The 18,790-nt window shown below is 48.0% G+C and overlaps 1 protein-coding gene across 6 annotated transcripts in view; it reads left to right on the forward strand.

The window, feature by feature from the left end:
• Positions 1-12,741, forward strand: part of LOC109778402 (uncharacterized) — a 64,541-nt gene extending 51,800 nt beyond the window's left edge. For 5 of the 6 annotated variants that reach the window (XR_012182316.1, XR_012182317.1, XM_073496853.1 and 2 more), the window contains 2 exons: positions 11,992-12,138; positions 12,224-12,741. Coding sequence is in view for 3 of the 6 variants with exons in the window: in XM_073496853.1 (XP_073352954.1) it covers positions 11,992-12,138; positions 12,224-12,255 (179 nt within the window). In the remaining 3 variants the exon portion in view is untranslated. Of the gene's footprint in view, positions 1-10,741; positions 11,028-11,991; positions 12,139-12,223 lie in introns of all 6 variants that reach the window. The other variant, XR_012182318.1, reaches the window with a different exon arrangement.
• Positions 12,742-18,790: the final 6,049 nt, after the last annotated feature.

Consider the following 18,790-nt stretch of genomic DNA (forward strand, 5'->3'; position numbering starts at 1 on the left):
CGAACCCAATCTAAACATACTCGGGCTGTCCATGGATAGCGTTGGACAATTCGAAAGAATCAAGGTTATAAATATGCAAATGCATGCATATTTATAACTATGACGCTTTCGAACGGGAGACACATATTGGTTACACATACTGATGATTCAAGACACATATATATCTAGCTATCAAGTTTCATCGGAATAGATCAAATAATTAATGGGGGAGGAGGACATGTCATTTGTGCTCACCCACGAACGAAGGGGCAGAGCTCGTCAAACGCACGGCGAGGTCGTCGAACACCAAACCTCGCAGCGATGAAACAACTGCACATTTAAAACTACCCGATCAACACAATTATATATGATCTTTTTCATAACAAAATCGAAAGATATATGACCTAACTAATAATTCACAAATATATGACCCCGTCGGCTTCTGGAAGGCCAAAGAACACCTTTTCGGGAGGTGTCGGGGGTCAGGGTGTCGTGTCGGTCTCGGGGTGCCGTGTCGGGGTCGGGGTCGGGGTCTCGGGGTCGGGGTGTCGGGTCGGGGTGTCGGGTCGGGGTGCCGGGTCGGGGTCGGTGTCGGGGTCGGGGTGTCGGGTCAGGCTCGGGGTCGGGGTGTCGGGGTCGGGGTCCGGGTCGGGGTATCGTGGTCGGGGTCTCGGGGTCGGGGTGCCGGGTCGGGGTCGGGGTGCCGTGTCGGTGTCGGGGTCGGGGTGTCGGGTCAGGCTCGGGGTCGGGGTGTCTTGTCGGGGTGCCGGGTCGGGGTCGGGGTGCCGTGTCGGTGTCGGGGTCGGGGTGTCGGGTCAGGCTCGGGGTCGGGGTGTCGGGGTCGGGGTGTCGGGTCGGGGTGCCGGGTCGGGGTGTCGGGTCGGGGTGCCGTCTCGGGGTCGGGGTGTCGGGTCGGGGTCGGGGTGCCGTGTCGGTGTCGGGGTAAGGGTGGGTGTGGTGTCAGGGTGTCGGTGTCGGGGTGTCGTGTCGGTGTCGGGGTCGGGGTCTCGGGGTCGGGGTGTCGGGTCGGGGTGTCGGGTCGGGGTGCCGGGTCGGGGTCGGGGTGCCGTGTCGGTGTCAGGGTCGGGGTGTCGGGTCAGGCTCGGGGTCGGGGTGTCGGGGTCGGGGTCGGGGTGCCGTGTCGGTGTCGGGGTCGGGGTCTCGGGTCAGGCTCGGGGTCGGGGTGTCGGGGTCGGGGTCTAGGGGTCGGGGTGTCGTGTCGGGGTGCCGGGTCGGGGTCGGGGTGCCGTGTCGGGTTGGGGTTTTTCCCTCTTTTTTCCTTTTCTTCTTCTTCCTATTCTTCCTATTCTTCCTCTTCTTCTTTTTTCTTCTCCTCCTCCTCTTCTTCTTCTTCCTTTCCTTTTTCCTCTTCTTCTTCTCCTCCTCTCCTCTTTTTTCTTCTTCTTCTTCTTCTTCTTCCTCTTCTTCTTTTTTCTTCTCCTCCTCCTCTTCTTCTTCTTCCTTTCCTTTTTCCTCTTCTTCTTCTCCTCCTCTCCTCTTTTTTCTTCTTCTTCTTCCTCTTCTTCTTTTTTCTTCTCCTCCTCCTCTTCTTCTTCTTCCTTTCCTTTTTCCTCTTCTTCTTCTCCTCCTCTCCTCTTTTTCTCTTCTTCTTCTTCATCTTCTTCTTTTTTCTTCTCCTCCTCCTCTTCTTCTTCTTCCTTTCCTTTTTCCTCTTCTTCTTCTCCTCCTCTCCTCTTTTTCTCTTCTTCTTCTTCTTTCCTCAAACTAAACTAAGCCTACAACTAAACCTAAACCTAAAACTAAACCTAAAACTACAACTAAAACTAAATCTAAACTAAAACTAAAACTAAAAAGGAAAAAAAGGAAAAAAAGAAAAAAAACAGAAAAAAAACTGAAAAATGGGGGGCTCACCTGGGGGGTGGAGGAGGCCGGTGCAGGAGGGGGCGGGGCGGTGGAGGAGGCGGCCTGGGGCGGCGGGGGGCCGGGCCTGGGGCGGCAGGGGGCGGGCCTGGGGCGGGGGGGGGCCGGGCCCGGGCGGTGGGGCGCGGGGCGGCGGGGGGCCGGGGCGGTGAGGGCGACGGGGCCCCGGGGCGGCGGCGAGCCGGGGCGGCGGGGGCGACGGGGCGGCGGCGGCGCGCGGCGGGCGGCGGCGTGGGAGGAGAGAAACGGCGAGGGAGAGGGAAGAAGTGAGTAACGGGCGGGGGGTACGGGCCGTTAGGTAGTAGGCTCTTTGCCGTCCGCCCCCCTTTGCCGTCCGCTTTTTTGCCTCTTTGCCGTCTGCTAGCGGACGACAAAGAGGTGGCCCGTTAAGTTTTTCAAAAACGGGCGGGGGGTGGGGGCCACCTCACTCTTTGTCGTCCGCTGGCCAACGGCAAAGAGCTGGCAGACGGCAAAGAGCTTCTTTGCCGTCTGCCCTTTCTTTGCCGTCTGCTTTTGGGTAGCTGATGGCAAAGAGCTTCTTTGCCGTCAGCTAGCAGACGGCAAAGAGCTGGCAGATGGCAAATTAGCTGATTCCAGTAGTGTTACCTCAGTTCATGCATGGTTCCAGATATAATCTCCTTGGTTGCAAAAAAAAGTTAGACATGCGTATGAATATATATAGCATGTTCAAACGCACAACAAAGATTGATGCCCCTTTTACATCTGATTTACAAATGCCTTTATCTCGGGTTCAAATACATGAATGCACTTCCTATGAATTCGAATCTTCGAAACCCCCTTTATGTTGAATTCGACATGTATTCTATTTCGTAGCTGGCAATTTGGAATGTATCTATGCAAGTGACAAATGTATAAAGTGCTTCACACTAACAACATGGAGTGCACTAATTAATGTTTATATATGAATTGCAAAAGCATCCATTGCCTGTATTTCAAACCGCTCTCACTCTATGGATCGATAATGAGAAATAAACACATGCACATGCTAGAATTCAATAGAGTATGGGTGTCTGATAGACCAATTTTCGTCGATACGCAATTTGCAAAATTCATGATCTCATCCAAAAATAATAATGCCATTTATATTTTAATTTAATGCGTAGAACCGCCTTTTAGACGTAGATGCACTATGCCTCGGCCCGTTCTCACAAACGCGCTATATATCTCTCTATCTACCGCATAAGTGCACACACTTTATATGCATCGGCATTTCTCTTTCACACATGCTCACAATCTCTCTCAGGGTGTCGGGGTGTCTCACACACATGCTCTCTCTGTATCTCTCTCTCTCTCTCTTTCTGACTACTATGTACCACTATTTTCACTAATCTCAGTTGGAAAACACTATTTCTCTCACATGCATATATACACACGCACGGTCTCAACTAGCCCTCTATAGCACATATATGTGCCTACGCGTCTCCCGCACGCACATTATCTTTAGGCCTCTCTCGCACACATTGCCCCCCCCCCAGACACACCTCTCTCTTAGTAGTTGGCAGATATGATTCCATCATATCATTCGGTAGGATATCCCTGACTGTTAGGCTGGATGGTAATACGAGGCAAAGTTTTACCCTAGTTCGGACCCTTGTAGTTGAGGAAAAAGCCTACTCATGGTACTGTATATTAGTGATAGGAGTGTGTACAAAGTACACGTGAATACCAGGCATTGTGCGTGTGTGTATACTATCGACGAACTAGCCCCGAAGCTTCTATAACATACTGGGGGCCTAGGGTTACAAATCATATATAGTCGGCTTATCACCAGCGGGGATAGAGTCCTCCGCGACTCTGGTAGCTAGCTTCGTGTTGTACGCCGAGTCCTCCACATGGGTCTTCGTATAACGCGTCTCGATCCAACCTATCTGGCGCAGGATGGAACCGACCCATGAGTCCTCATGTTGACCCACCACAACTAGAAATGATGTGCCCACCACACCACACACGCAATCGGCCACTAAGAAAATAAGCATATAGAATAGTACAATGTTATACATGAAAGTTAATTGCATGGTGCATCCAAAAATATTTGTTCTGCACTGTGAATGTTTATATATTCTCCTAAAATATTAGTCACGGGAAAGAGAAACGAAGGGCATATCTCTCCTTGTCTCCACCGGACATCCCCTCTTTCTACACCACTTTCACGTACGCACACAAACTATCTCTCGACCCTCTAAAAGTATGCATGCCCACGACACATTCACGCTTGACGGTCACTGTATTTCAAGCTAAAGCACTATACGGTCACTGGAGGTCAGAATATGCTCATTACGGTCACCGTATACATTCTCGTGGTGATCATACGGTATCCAGCTCACGATACGTCTCCGTATTTTCTTGATGACACTGACAGACTTTGCATTTGATGCATGCTCCGTATTTTGTTGATGACACTTACGGTCATTGTATTTGAAGCGAAAGCACGATATGGTCACTGGACTTCAGAATAAGCTCATCACGGTCACCACATACATTTTGTCGTGCTAACCAACATGTGGTTGGATGGTTAGGAGGACAGTGGTTTCTCGAGCCCACCAGGGTTAAAGTCCAGGTGCTCGCATTTATCCTGGGTTAATTTCAGTATTTTCCGGCGATGTGCGTTCAGTGGGAGGAGACGTTCCACTCGACTATGAGGCACCTATGGTGACTTCGTAAAATCTCAAGATCATATGCTGGCCCACTCTCTCGAAGGTGCTCATAGGGGTAGGGTCTGCGTGTGTGCGCTTATAGCGGTGAGTGCTTGCGCGTATATATGAGCCCTTGCGTCTGTACTGTGTTAAAAAAATACATGTCATGATTATACGGTCACTAGCTCACCCGTACAACTCTGTATTTTGTTGATGACACAATCAATTGACCAGTCAAACATTCCACATGGCACAACTAGTGTTGCACCATCGGGGGGTGTGACCGTGGGGCCCACCTGTCAGCCCGTATATGAAAGAAAGAAATGGTCGTTTGAGTTTGTACTGTGTTAATAAAATACGGAGTACATTTTAGGGTGATCATACGGTCACTGGCTCACCATACAGCACCGTAATTTGTTGATGACACGATCAATTGACCGGTCAAACGGTCCACATTCAGCAGCGCACATTACCATAGGGCCCACCCGTCAGCGCGTATATGAAGGACAGAAATGGTAATAAATTAGTGGTTGGTGGGTACTCGAAGTCGTGAGACCTCTGGTTGGCAGTCGCCGGCGGTGGGGGGCGCGTTGATTGGGCGGTGGGGGTGGGGATCGCCGGAGAAAAAGCTCGGCGCGGGGGGGGGGGGGCTAGAGGGATGGCCGGTGCGGCGGCGGACCGGCGGTGAGGAGTGGTTTCGGGGCGGCGTGGCGGCGCGGGTGGCGGGGGCCGGCGGTTCGGCCGGTGGTGGGTGGCGGCTCAGGGGGTGGAGTTTGATGATAAACTGCAGGCCCTTGATTTCGTATCCAACGGCTGGAAAATCTAATGACCAGAGATGAAAAAGTCAGTCGACTGACGTCTAGCCTCACCCCGCACGTACACATGCAAGCACGCAAGACACGCACGCATGCAGGCATGCAACACTGACACGTACACATAACGAACACACGCACACATGCAGGCGTGCAACACTGACGCGTACACATGCACTCACGAACACACGCACATACGCACACATGCATGCAACACTGAAACGTACCCTTGCACGCATGCAACACTCGCACACCTACATGCACACTGCACACGACGCAAGACACACGCTCAACCTATACGTTCATGCACCCTTTGTTAAGGACATGGATTGTTACGGGTATTAATCAATCTTATCTGTGATAAGTAGAAAACTGATGTTTGTAGTGGTCTTTATGAATCACAACGTATCGAACGGGCTATCAACATAGTAGGCTTATCTACATGAAAAGGATGACATCACACTCAATGAACAATCATCGTTTATGAAATGCCCGCTTCTGACCGCCCTGGCCCACCAAAGGTTCCTCTGATGTGTGCTGCCTGCGTTGGGTCACTGACATGCAGGCCATGTACCCAAAGAGCCCACACGTCAGTGGAAGAATGGCGTGATGTCCTACGTCAGAGTCGAGGGCGCCACTCGCTGCACGCTCGGCTGAACACGCCTCCTTGCCGCATTCAAATCCCTCCATGAAACCCGCCCGTGTGGAAGCCGAGAAACCCACTCTAGACATATGTCCGTTCATGACTGGGCCGACATTAAACGCAACGCCGGCCGAGCTCCTTCCGTCCGCCGTCTATTTAATCTCCTATTTAAACGAGGCCAAACGCCGGCCAAGAATCGCACACCTCCGCCGCTCCCCTATCTCCTCCTTCACCATTTTGTCCACTCTTACAATGGCTTACGAAGAGTAGTTATTCCGCAACCAAGCCAGCTGGGTGGCCCGCCGAGCCCGCCGGATACGAGCTATGCAGCTCGCTGATCCACCTCCCTCCCCTCGCCCGACGGAGCTAGTTGCCGCCCCAAGCCGGCGCGCGGTTCAGCAACTCGCCGCTCCAGGCCACCTCGACGAGGAGTAGCGCACGGGCGTCGTTGCTGCCATCCACGCCGCCGCCTCATACCGTGTCTCACGTAGGTGGGGGACGTGCACGAAGAGAAGAGGTGCACGCACGACGCACGTACTCCCGTCTCTTTCCCAACCACTCCCGCGCGGGTACACGGTGGAGCTCATTTCTATACGAAAAGGCAGCCCACGTGGTAACTTGACAGGTGTACTGGTTGTCCACTAGATGGAGGGAGGATCGTCTACCATGAGTGAACAAACAAATTGCGACTTGACGCGTTATGTTAAAAAAGAGGCAAACCATGTGGGGCCTACCTTAAGAGGCAAGGCTCTATACATTAGAGTACTTTTGATGTGTCCCGTGAACTCGCAGAACGAGGAGAAGCTTGCTTAGTACGCCGTCTCCCCCGCCCACGGGCGCGGTGGCTCGCAGGATGAGGTGAAGCTTGCTTATTATGCCTTACGCCCGCTCCCTCGCCCACGCGCGCGGTGGCTCGCAGGACGAGGAGAAAATTGTACTAGTACTCCCTCCGTTTACTCCTCGTCCCTACTACCTTGGTTAGAGAGATTATCATATTGTTTGGAATATATATGTCCTTTAGTACTCCCTCCATTTACTTATACAAGGCCACTATAAAAAAATACATTTTGCATCTATACAAGGCCACAAATAGTAATCGAGACAAAAGTTACTACTCCCTCCTTTCCAGTTTATGGCTCAATTTCAAAATCTCTCCAACCAAGGTAGACGGTGAGTGGTCGAATTAATTTCGTACTCCTAGTTTGCACAAGTAATTAGTACGCTCGTTTTTCTCAAGAAATAATGTTTGCCGAGGCATTAATTAGAACGAATGCATGAATGACCACTAAATTTCCATGAACTTCTACATGCATTGGTGAGTTTTCTCTTGACACTGCTTGCATCGGGTGATCTAACGCACCTCGAAATCCAACATGTGATGGTACTACTACTAGTAGTAGAACTGAGACTTATAAAATGGAAAAACGAATGTTTTGTAGATGGGCCCTATAAACCCTAGTGGGTACGTACTCCGTAAAATCAGATTTTCCCAAAACTAAGTCGCTCAACCTTTATTTGCTTGTTTCCCTCCTGCCTCCTTGCCTCGAACAGACTATGCCAAACTCCCATGCCTGCCGCGCGGGAAAAGACCCGCCCTCGCCTTTTTTTAGTCCGGGTTTGTATCGATGGATCGCACGAAGCAGCAAAAACCCAAGCCGTGTCTTGTACTCCTCCGTCGATGCTCGCTTTCATGAATTCTGTACTTCCTGTCGCCGACATGTGGGACATATAGCAACCAGGTCGACGTGTCAAGCACCAAATAACAGTGCAGAACAGCAGGGGGGACGCACCCCAGTCGTACCGCCCCAGTAATAGTAGTAATGAGCAATGAGACGTCAAATCACAATGCCACACCTTCCCAGACGGACGAAGCAACCATTATTTCACACTTCGGTTCGCCATCATCTCAAACCACGTAGTATTGCTTCTGCCTCAAGAGGGACACGCGCATCGCCTTGGTACATCATGACACGTGGGACCGCATGACAGGCCATGCTCCCCCGCCGATCGCTCGGTAAAATCACCTCACTTTTTACTACTATACTTCCTCTGTATCGGTTTACATGGCATGCACATCGTTCTAGGTTGAGAATTTAACTAGCTATATACGTGATGAACAGTATATGTTTAGAAACTACATCCGCTTAATAATCCAATGATATACTTTTTGTGACATAGTAACTCAGATTTAGTTAGTCAAATGGATGACCTAGAACTATGTGCATGCCCTATAAACCGAGACGTCTAAAAAACGAGACGGAGAGGGTAGTTCAGTACGTATCTTTTTAGATCAATATAGTCGGGATTCACCAAGGAGCAAAACCAAGTGGTAGGATGCACCTGTCGTGTTGGCGTAGCGACTCAAGCAGGGTCAGTCCGCACACGAAATGGCGACACACTTAACAGGACCCCTTTGGCCGACATGTGGCTCATCCACCATCTTGTTCCACGTGCGATGCACCAAATTACAGTTCAGAGCAGCGGTTGGAATTGGAGGCACCCCGGTCGTAGCGCCGCAGTAGTAGAAAATGAGCGATGAGGGGTCAAATCACAAAGCCCCACCTTTCCCGCATTAAGCTGGACGGACGAAGCAACCATCATTTCACTCTAGGGCGCAAGAGCATAAAGAAATGAGAAAACCAATGATGCGTGCGGCAGCTACCTAGGGCACCCTAGGGTAGGGGTCTCCACTAAAGATCATTTTTTTTAAAGCGCCTCCACTACAAATCGGCTTCTCCCTCGTCCTCTTGAAGAAAACCGATGATGCGTGCGGCGGTAGGGTTTGTAGGAGTACTACTAGGGCGTGCGGGGCCACGTCGTAGTAAACGGGAGAGGGATTGAGTTCGAGTCGACGCCTTAAATATGTGTGGGCCGCTTGGTTTTAGGGGAACGAGGCAGCATTTTGGGTTCGGGGACCAGTGGAGATATAGTACGTACAAAAAATTGTGGACGTAGGTTCGACCGAAAGGCAATGATGCATGGGCCCTGCATTTTGATATACCCGGGGCCGCGTGAAATTTGCTACTCTACTCAAAACTAGTAAGGTACACATGCATTGAACGCATGAGATTTCGAAACCAAATTATGAATAAATACACACTATAGCATGTAAAGCTTTGAGTCATATATGCATGATGTAGATGTTCGTTTAGTTCTTATAGTTCATCTCATTCAAAATCAATTAGTTTTATAAAAATGTTAAGATTCATGGGGGTGTGCATTGTAAAGCATAAAGTAAAAAACAAATAATGGCATTTCATTTAGAAAAAATCAATTATGATACGGAAGATTCTAGAACAAAGGAGAAGTGCATGTGTTTTGAGGTTTGTGCATTATGCTTAAGTTCAACCATGGAGTCTTCTAAATTGTACATGTGGCAGATCTGGTGGAATGTTGATGATATCCAACGGCCAGTAGTGCTCGGATTTGCCATCTCTGCACTGTCGGATTAGCTTCATCTAGCGACCATCTTTCAAGTTATTCGCACACTATATAGTTCTTGTGCCATAGTTGCATGTCTTGGAAAAAAGCTACTAGTGGGTTGTACTAGCTATTTAGGAATATAAGATGTATACATGGAAGTTGTAGGGAAAGAGATGACATGGAGTATCTCAATTCCTATGAGTAGGGATTGGAAAAGAGATGTCATTTGGTTGACATCATAGGAAATTTTCTATTGAATCTAGAGATGACATGTATCTCAATTCCTATGAGGAGGGATTAGAAAAGAGATGTAATTTGGTTCATATCATAGGAACTTTTCTATTGAATATACGCTAATGTTTATTTTCCTTTGAAATTATGGGAGTATAGGAATCCATTCATATGAACCAAGTGGCTCTAAAGCTATAGAAATGATATCATGTTTATTTCGTTTGAAATGTGGAGTATATGAATCTATTCCTATGAACCAATTGGCTCTAAAGGACAAAATCCTATAAAAATCATATCATATAGAGTTCCTATGATATTCCTCCACACCAAAGGATGGTTGAAATTGTTGCAGGTGATACGATGGTCTTTCTTTGTAGACTCCTCCCCCATCTTTATAGTTACCTCTCGAAGATGAATGAAATGATATATACAGGGTATTCTACATGTGCAATTTGGTACACGAAAACTCGGTAAAAGTTTGCGAGGTTAGAATTTTCAATAAAGCTATATGCACTGCATTTTGGAACGGAGGGAGCATACGGCAGTTGCTAACACTCACGTGGAAGATTTGTGTGTAGGAGGAGTGGCTGTTCTGTTAAATGACATGGCAAAACTGACACTGTCGGATGCCGATCTAACGGTTCTTACGGCGTTCGTCAGGAAAAGGCTCGTGGCGAACGTTTGTCGGATAATGATTTATGGACACATGCATTGCATTGATACGTGCCTCCCTCTCTCTCACGCACACGCACCCTCCCGAGTCCTCTCGCACCCACCGTCTATCTGCAGGTAGACGTCACACACATATGTGCTCTTCACACCCTACCCTCAGAACTTCTAAAAAACAAAAGACGTCGCACACATTTTATTTTAGCTCACACATCACACACTTATACTATTACTCTTGTGGCGAACGTTCTTTGGGCATAGTATATTGTACTCTCACGAGGAGAAGCGGTGCACGCACACAATAGTTCTTTCACACCCACTCGCGGGTACACGTAGGAGCGCATTTTTTTGAAGCTGGTACAACAAAATCCCTCCACTACATATATAAGCAGGAGCCTTAGCGCTTGCTTTACTAGGGTTCCTCTCATTCACTCTCTCATGCTCTCCAGATCTAAGCAAGACATAGGTGGCCACACTCTCTCTTAGCTCATGGCTGGTCACAAATCCGGTCGGACAACCTCGACCGGGGCAGGGGTGTAGGTGCATCGTTCACGCTGTCGTCGGCGGCGAGGGAGGAGACCAACGGCTGCCCGTGCATCCCGATCAACGGCCGTGCCGTTCTCTCCGAGAGAGCGCCGGCTCCGGAGGGCCTCCGACCCCTTCTTCCTCCCTGCGGTATTGTGGCCAAGATGCGGCCTCCCAACACCGTCTTTGCCACATGCCGACGACCCTCAGGTATATATTCCTTCGAAACCTTCCTTGCTCTACTGCCCCAGCTCCCCACTTGGCTTTGTGTGGATCTTTTTCTACTTCCGTCCGCTGTTCCAAAGCCACCTAGACTTTTACTATTATTAGAGGTAAAGCTAGTTCATACGGTCGACTCTAAGAGTTGGTTCAAACAGGGAAGAAAGTGGGAAAGCTGTAGCATGAATCTAGGACTTGGTTCTAAGAGGAAACGGGAAAAGTAGTAGATACTGGCTACCCAACCGGTCTCTTGGTTGAAAAGACAAAGAAAGCATGGTGGATGGCGAAGGGTGGGGGAAGTGGACCTATCTCTTGGTTGAAAAAGGAAGGAAAGTGACGGGTGTTGGGGGACAACGCAAATGAGAATGAGCAGGTCTAGATTTCCTGTGCTCACATAGGAAAATGTCGCCGAGGAGATAAAAAATGGGACAAGTGCAGACATGTTGCCTGAGTGTTTGCCGCTCTCGGCAACCACATCTGCCTCACAACTTTATGCCTCTGCTGTCCCTACGCCCATATCGCTACCGTTAATGTAAAATCACATGAAGCATTAAGCAATGCCACCTAATGTCACTATAAGTAATGGTTTAGTGCCGTCGATAAATTGAAGCAATGCAGTGAAGTGCTTCCGTCTTGCTTTATTTCCCATGAATTGTGTTTTTGCAGTTACACTTAAATCTCACACCGCTAACATTGCTTCATCCGAGTGGAACTGCACAAATTTGATTGCACATTTATTGACCATGTGCTACTCTCATGACAGTAATACTAATGCTATTGTTCTGCATGTTAATCTAGTGGCAGTGTTGATGTGATGTGATGCTACTTACTTAAGGACACTTTCATACTATCAATCTAGTGCCAATTATAACACAATAGATGTTGTTGTTGATCATACGCCACTGCAAATATCTGTCACTGTTTAAATAACCGTATTTCGTATTTGCGCAAACAGGGATGTCTGTCTCCATATCATTTCGGGATGTCTTTCTCCGTATTGTTTCTATCCGTGCAATCAAAAGCACACACCTCAGTTTTAGTAGAACTGCACAAAATGAGATGGCTATCCCTCGTTGCCGTCGTCTAACCACCCGTCTTCCAGGTATTCCTACATTGGTAGTTACTAGGTAGAATGACCAACGCAATCTAAAAGAAGCTGATTCATACGTTTTACTTCCTGATTGCAGTGCAGGGACGAGCGAAAACATCTACATCCTAGTCTGGGATGCACTTTCCTCCAGTTCATCCATGGACCGAGGACAAGCTGGCACGGCTGCACGGAGGTTTTTGGGACAGGTGCGCGGACAAGAGGCATTGTGGTCTGCTTATTTCTGCAAATAGTGGCGCTTAAATTTAGTGGAATGCACAAGACTTTCAGCTGGTCAGTACACTGCATGGTTCAGTTCAGCATTCCAGCTAAGAACACAATTATAATTGGTTATTCTGGAATGAGAGAACCTAACCCTAGATGGTGGCAACAAGAAAAAACCAGAGTGAACTCCAGGAAATTTAAGCCTGCCGGGAGGCCCTTTGCTCAGAGAAGCCTTGCTTGTCTTTTCCTGATTTGTAAACCTTCTCACAACTTTGTCTTTTGCTATTAACTAGTATATGTTTGTTATGTTCTATGAATCATTGAGATGTATAAAATTGCTTAACTTATGCTTTTCAAGTTTTTTATGAAGCTGAGTTTAATGTGAGTGTTCCACATGAACGCTGGACTAGCGTGTGAACGTTTGGAATTTACATTGTGGCCTGAGTTAACTGCATGAACCACTGTAACAAGATACATAGTTGCTTATATGTCAGACAACAGATTGTTGATTGTTAGCTGGTCGATAGCCTAGTGTTGAAGCGAGCTGAGCCAATGTGCGTGTTTTGCACAACTGCTTACAAGTGGGGTAGCACCAACAGTGTTTACAAGTACTTATGTATAAGTCGGCGCACAGTTCTCGAACGAGTACTCTATTTCATCAAAACACACACTGCTCATATGATAAAACTAGTGAGGACGCATCTATTTCGACAACAATTACGATGATTCACGGGCACACAAAAGTAGCAGTAGTTCCCATAGACGGATTCAAACAGAGTACTAGCCCCAGAGGGCTCGATAACAGGCAAGGTTCGGATAATTAGACAGAATCCAAACTACTATTAAACACTAGCTGGGGCAAGTATTTCATGCCTCGATCTAATTTGGGCTGGACACAAGATGGACCTTGCCATGAACATCATCGAGGACGTCCGGCAGCAGCTCAATCCTGTGAACCTTCATGAATACAACCTTGTGGCCTTGCCACTCATAAACTTGTTTGTGGAGGCATGCCACGTCATCTTCCTGCGTAAGCTTGACAAGAACAGTATGCCTCACAAACGAAGGAGTAGCTTTGAACTTCTTGTGCTTCAGTACACCCTGGACAACACGCCTGACAACAGTGAGGCTGGAATACAACTCTTCATTGGTATAAGCGCAAATGGCTTCCAGGATCCAACAGCCTAAAAACTCTGTTTTCCCAGTGCGTATATTCAGGTCATCCGCCTCATAGCGAGTCACATGTACAACCACACAATCCTTGTCTGCATCAGGGCTCTAATTGAAACAGAAACAAATTCTGAATTACTTTCCAACATAAGAAACGCAAGTTATTTAAACCACTATGTATAGCATGGCATCGAAGCTAATAAAATTTTGCATTATTCATCACCACATACTTAGATGAAAAACCACAATCGAGATCAGCAAAGAAGAAAATCACCTTGGGCAGCTCAGCGGGGGGGGGGGGGGGGGACACATCCTCGAAGGGGGAAAACTGCACCTGCAGTGCCAGGGGGCTGTAACCTCAAACGGGGCGTTGACCATCTCAGTAGTGGTCGTGAGCGTATCTGGGGTCGGCTCGGTGGCTGCCTCCATCTTCTTGGAGCTCCCTGTCTCGTGGGGATCAGCCTCCCGCGTCTCCTCCAATATCGGCAGATCTTTGCCTGGTTCTCCTTGGTCCATCATGAAACTGACGAATACTAGGAGACCACTGAAAGGAAAACACAATCGCAATGACAATGAAACAAAAAAGAGAGTGAGGATCGGTTACTGCTTTGCAAAAGTTCTTTTTTTCTCTAAACGAAGATATACCAACATCACGGATCCGCTTACCTTCCCTTCGTTGGGAGAGAAGAACGGTGGCAGATGCGAGTGTTGCCTTTCTTGAAGACGGTGAGGGAGAAGGGGATTCAGCGAAGAGTGAAATGATGGTTGCTTCGTCCGTCAAACTTAGACTGCGGGGAGGTGGGGTTTTGTGATACGACGGCTTGTTATTGCCATGCTACGACCGGGGTGACTCTCCGCCTGCATACTGCCTTCTAATTTGGTGGATGGCATTTGGGCCCGCGCGCTGCATGGCCCGCATGTCGGTGAACAAAAGTATAACGGCATTTAGTAGAGGGAGACGTTTCGATGACCTAGGAGGAGCCAGAAGCGGTATTGTATCCACTGTACTAGTAGTAATTGTTTTTCTGGGTAGCTATAGAGTGTCTCCACTGTACTAGTAGTAATTGTTTCTCTGGGCCCAAGACAAAACAGCCCATCCACCCTAGTAAATAGTAAAATCAATTCAAAAGTCCATATATTACTGAATGAGAGGCGCTACCCACACCCAGCACACCGCCCCCCCAAAAAACATGGGTGTTCTTCTTCCTCCTCACTCCCACCCACCTCACGTCAGCTTGCTCCACTCATACCCCCAAATTCCTCACCTCACTCCTACAGAAAACCCCAGCTCCCCTTCTTCCTCACTACTACAGAAAAACCCCAGCTCCCCTTCTTCTTCGCTCGCACTACAACTAGGCTCGTCATTCGTTACTCTGCTCAAATCCGTAAGCGCGACGCGACGCCCTCGAGGAAAATGGAGTCGGCTGACCCCAATGCCAAGAAGATGAGGCCCTCGCCAGCGGCGACGCCTGTTGTAGATCTCGCACCCGGCAGCGCGGGGAGAAGCGGCGACCCCGCCCCCACCGGATCCCAGGAACCCGTAGAATCTCGGGTGGACCGCATCAGCGATCTCCCGGACGCCATCCTTGGGGAGATCATCTCGCTTCTCCCCACCAAGGATTGCTGCCGCACCCAAGTCCTCTCAATTCGGTGGCGCCCTCTATGGCATGCCATGCCCCTTAATGTCGACTGTCGTCAGCTATCTCTCTTCAATGTTGAAATCCCCAGAGCCATCATCTCCTCCTACCAGGGCTCCGTTCAAAGCCTCTGCATCCCGTCATGCTACCTGAGCAAGCATACCATGCCCTGCATGGTGGACGCCTGGCTGAAATCCCCTGGATTCACAAAACTACAGCTGCTTGAGTTCTACTATTCCCCTGGAAATCACCTACCAGATACCGAACGCCATCTACCCGTGCCCTCAGCACCGATGTCCATCTCGCGGTTTTCCTCCTCTCTCCACACCGCCACCTTTGCACTATGCGACCTACCAGACAATCTGGTACTAAACCTTCGACTCCCATTTCTGAAGAAACTTTCACTTGTGCGGGTTCGCATATCGGAGGCCTCATTGCACAGCATCATCCACTCCAGTTGCCCTGCCTGGAGTGCTTGGTGCTTGTTTTCACAGTTAGAATCGGTTGTCTCCAAATAAAGTCGCCTAACCTTGTAAGAATTGGAATTTGTTTTGACGGAAGGCAGCTCATAATCCAAGATGCCCCATTCACTTCAAAGGTTGATCATTGATTCTAGTTATTCACCGTTGCAAATAATTGTCCTCTCTGCGCCTAAACTGGAGACCTTGGGTGTAATACATGATCTCTGTGCTCATTTCAATTTGGTGTTTGGCTCCACAGTTCTTCAGGTACTTTACATTATCATCTACACTTGTAACCATAAGCTGCATTTTAAATTTTTGCGCATAAGTTACATGTCATCTTGGAGTACACATTTTGTACTAATATTATGTTCTATGCTCAATGAAGAGTTTCTCCATGGATGGCCTATCAATGGTGCTGGATTCTGTCAAGATCTTATATATCCAAATGAATAGTTTTGATCTGAACAAGATTATTGGCTTGCTGCAATGCTTTCCATGTCTGGAGAAGTTGTATATAAAGGTGATAATTTCACGCACATTGTAAGCCCGCATATAGTGTACTAGAATTAACCGTTCAGCTGTTGCTCTTTCGACACTCCTTTTTTTAGACCTTAACTGTTTTCAATCTTCATGTCTATTTAGGCAACATGACGGTGTAAGAAAGTTATAACCAATCGGTGGATTCGTAAGCATCAGGATTTTCTCACTTCTCATGAGATTCGATTGAAGACAATAACACTAGAACGATATGTAGTCAACCGTGCAAACACTAGATTTGTCACATTCTTCCTGCTGAATGCGAGGTTACTATTGTCCATCAGGCTTAAGTTTATCAGCAGCATGGTCTTGACGGATGGGTATGTGGAAGAGCAAAAAAAGGAGTTTCAGGTGGGCAAAAGAGCTTCTGAACATGTCGGGCTTCTATTTACAACATATTGTGGTCATAATCCAATAAATTTTACGACCCAGGATGTTCATTCTATGGACCTGACCGGTCCATTTGACTATGACTGCCAAAAACAGTGCTGGAGTTAGATGTTGTTGCCCTTTTCAACCTGGGTTTTTTTGTAAACCTGATGAACAATTAACCCTCGTGCTTTTGTACAGTTTATAAGCTGGAGTTAGATGTTCTTGCCCTTTTCAACTCGGCTGTGACTGTCATATTTTCTTTGAACCAAGGAAAATGGCTTGCCAGTCGTTTAATTTAGAGTGAAATATTGTAACAACTAACAAATCCCAACCAAGGGAAATAACATCACTCTCGCCGGCTGCTTAAGCTCACTGTGCATTACAGAAGCCAAGTGATTAGCCCCCACCAGCACCCACAAACTTATTTCCAACTAGCACATCAAATGGGCTGTAAATTTTCATAGGAAGGGCTGCATGACCGTGACAGATTTGGATTCTCACATTTGGGACCCGCGAGGAAATAGCCTATCCAAGGTGGTGTCAACTTACTATCCAGTCAACAAACGATTATGCCTACCAGCCGTTGGATTGACATCCAACATCTGTCGTGTATCTTCTATCTCTTGTCTTCTTCTTCCTCCAGTCACCCAAACAAAACCACCCCGTCGGCTCCGCCTGCTCACGCCTCCCATGGCTGGTTGCGCCTCCGCCGCCCTACCGTACGTACCCTCCAACACTGGCCAGTCCCTCCCTCTATTCCCCCACACGTCCTGTTATTCTCCGGCGACGTCAGCCCCAACACGCACCCGCACCCGAACCAGTCAACCCTCGTACTCCCCTCCGCCTGCGACTGGACGGGCGCATCTTCCACGTCTCCTGTTCATTCCGTCCGAGGCCTCGCCGTCGTCCTCCGCCTTGCGGCCTTGGTTCGCTCGCGGTGCGTGGTGCACCGCCCTCTTGCGTTGTCAACGTCGTCAACAACCGAGAGGAACAAGGAGATGATTGTACGTGGAGAGGATGACAGTAGGGACCCACCAGCGTCATGGCAGTACGCAAGCAAGTGCCTCTATATTACAAGCCCAAAAATATGATTCCTCCTCATGGTTGGACATCTGGGGCTCACGCCATTGTCAACATAGTCAATAAACGAGAGAATTACACAACGAGCGGCTGACACCAGGGACCCAGCAGGTCGCGCAGTTTTTTTTGAGGAACAAGCAGTTGTTATTTATACTAGTTTTAGCGATGGGTCCGGGTAACAACGGGGCTGTGCGGGGGCTGTGGCCCATCTAGCCAGGGTTTTATTTATGTTCACCACATCATGAGCCCAGTTGTGTTTTTTTCTTGCTGAAAATGGCTAGCCCAGTTCTATTTTTTTTAAGAAATACCCAAACGAGGCCTACTTGCTTTATAAGCCCTGCTGGGCTGCAAATCTTGGGAAAACTTTGTTTTTGCCACTCTAGCTTTTGCCCACTTTGTTTATGCCACTCTAGAATTTGACATTTCACTTTTGCCACTCTTAGCTTTTGACAATATATCACTTTCGCCATTCCGTGGCAAAAGCTAAAAAATTAGAGTGGCAATTGTGGTACATGTCAAAATCTAAGAGTGGCAAAAGTGAAATGAAAAATTATCTTTTTTGCAACGGAATGGCATTTGTGATGTATTGTCAAAAGATAAGAGTGGCAAAAGTGAGATGTCAAATTCTAGAGTGGCATAAGCAAAGTTGGCAAAAACTAGAGTGGCAAAAACAAAGTTTCCCCGCAAATCTTTCAAGACGAGGAGAGTTTCATTCGGTTTGCCCAGAAATGGGTTGTACATTTTTAAAACACATCAAACCAGGAATTAGTTTCAATTTTTTTCATTACAAGATTTTAAATTCCATTGATTTTTATGCGTGGACAATTATTTGGATTTTATATTTATATAAATTATTTTCAAAATAGTTTGAATCTCAATCGATATTTTGGGATTAAAAACAGTTGACCGCACCGAAATATGCAAAAATTTGTATACTTTTTAACCGTGGCCACAATATGGGGTGTAATGCTAACAAAAAGAAGATGGGCTCCAAAAAATTCTTAAGAATTAGCAAATGGGATGTACATTATTAGAAATAATGCACACGACAGCAGTGATTGTTGGATGTCCATCCAACGGCTGTCGTGCTTCTTCAATCTCTGCTTTTCCTGCTCCAGCCGCTTAAACAAGCGCCGGCGGGTCTGCCTGCTCCCTCCTCCCGCGGCCGGCTATGCTGCCGCG

Source organism: Aegilops tauschii, chromosome 4, assembly GCF_002575655.3.
Source record: "Aegilops tauschii subsp. strangulata cultivar AL8/78 chromosome 4, Aet v6.0, whole genome shotgun sequence".
NCBI classification, from domain to species: Eukaryota; Viridiplantae; Streptophyta; class Magnoliopsida; order Poales; family Poaceae; genus Aegilops; species Aegilops tauschii.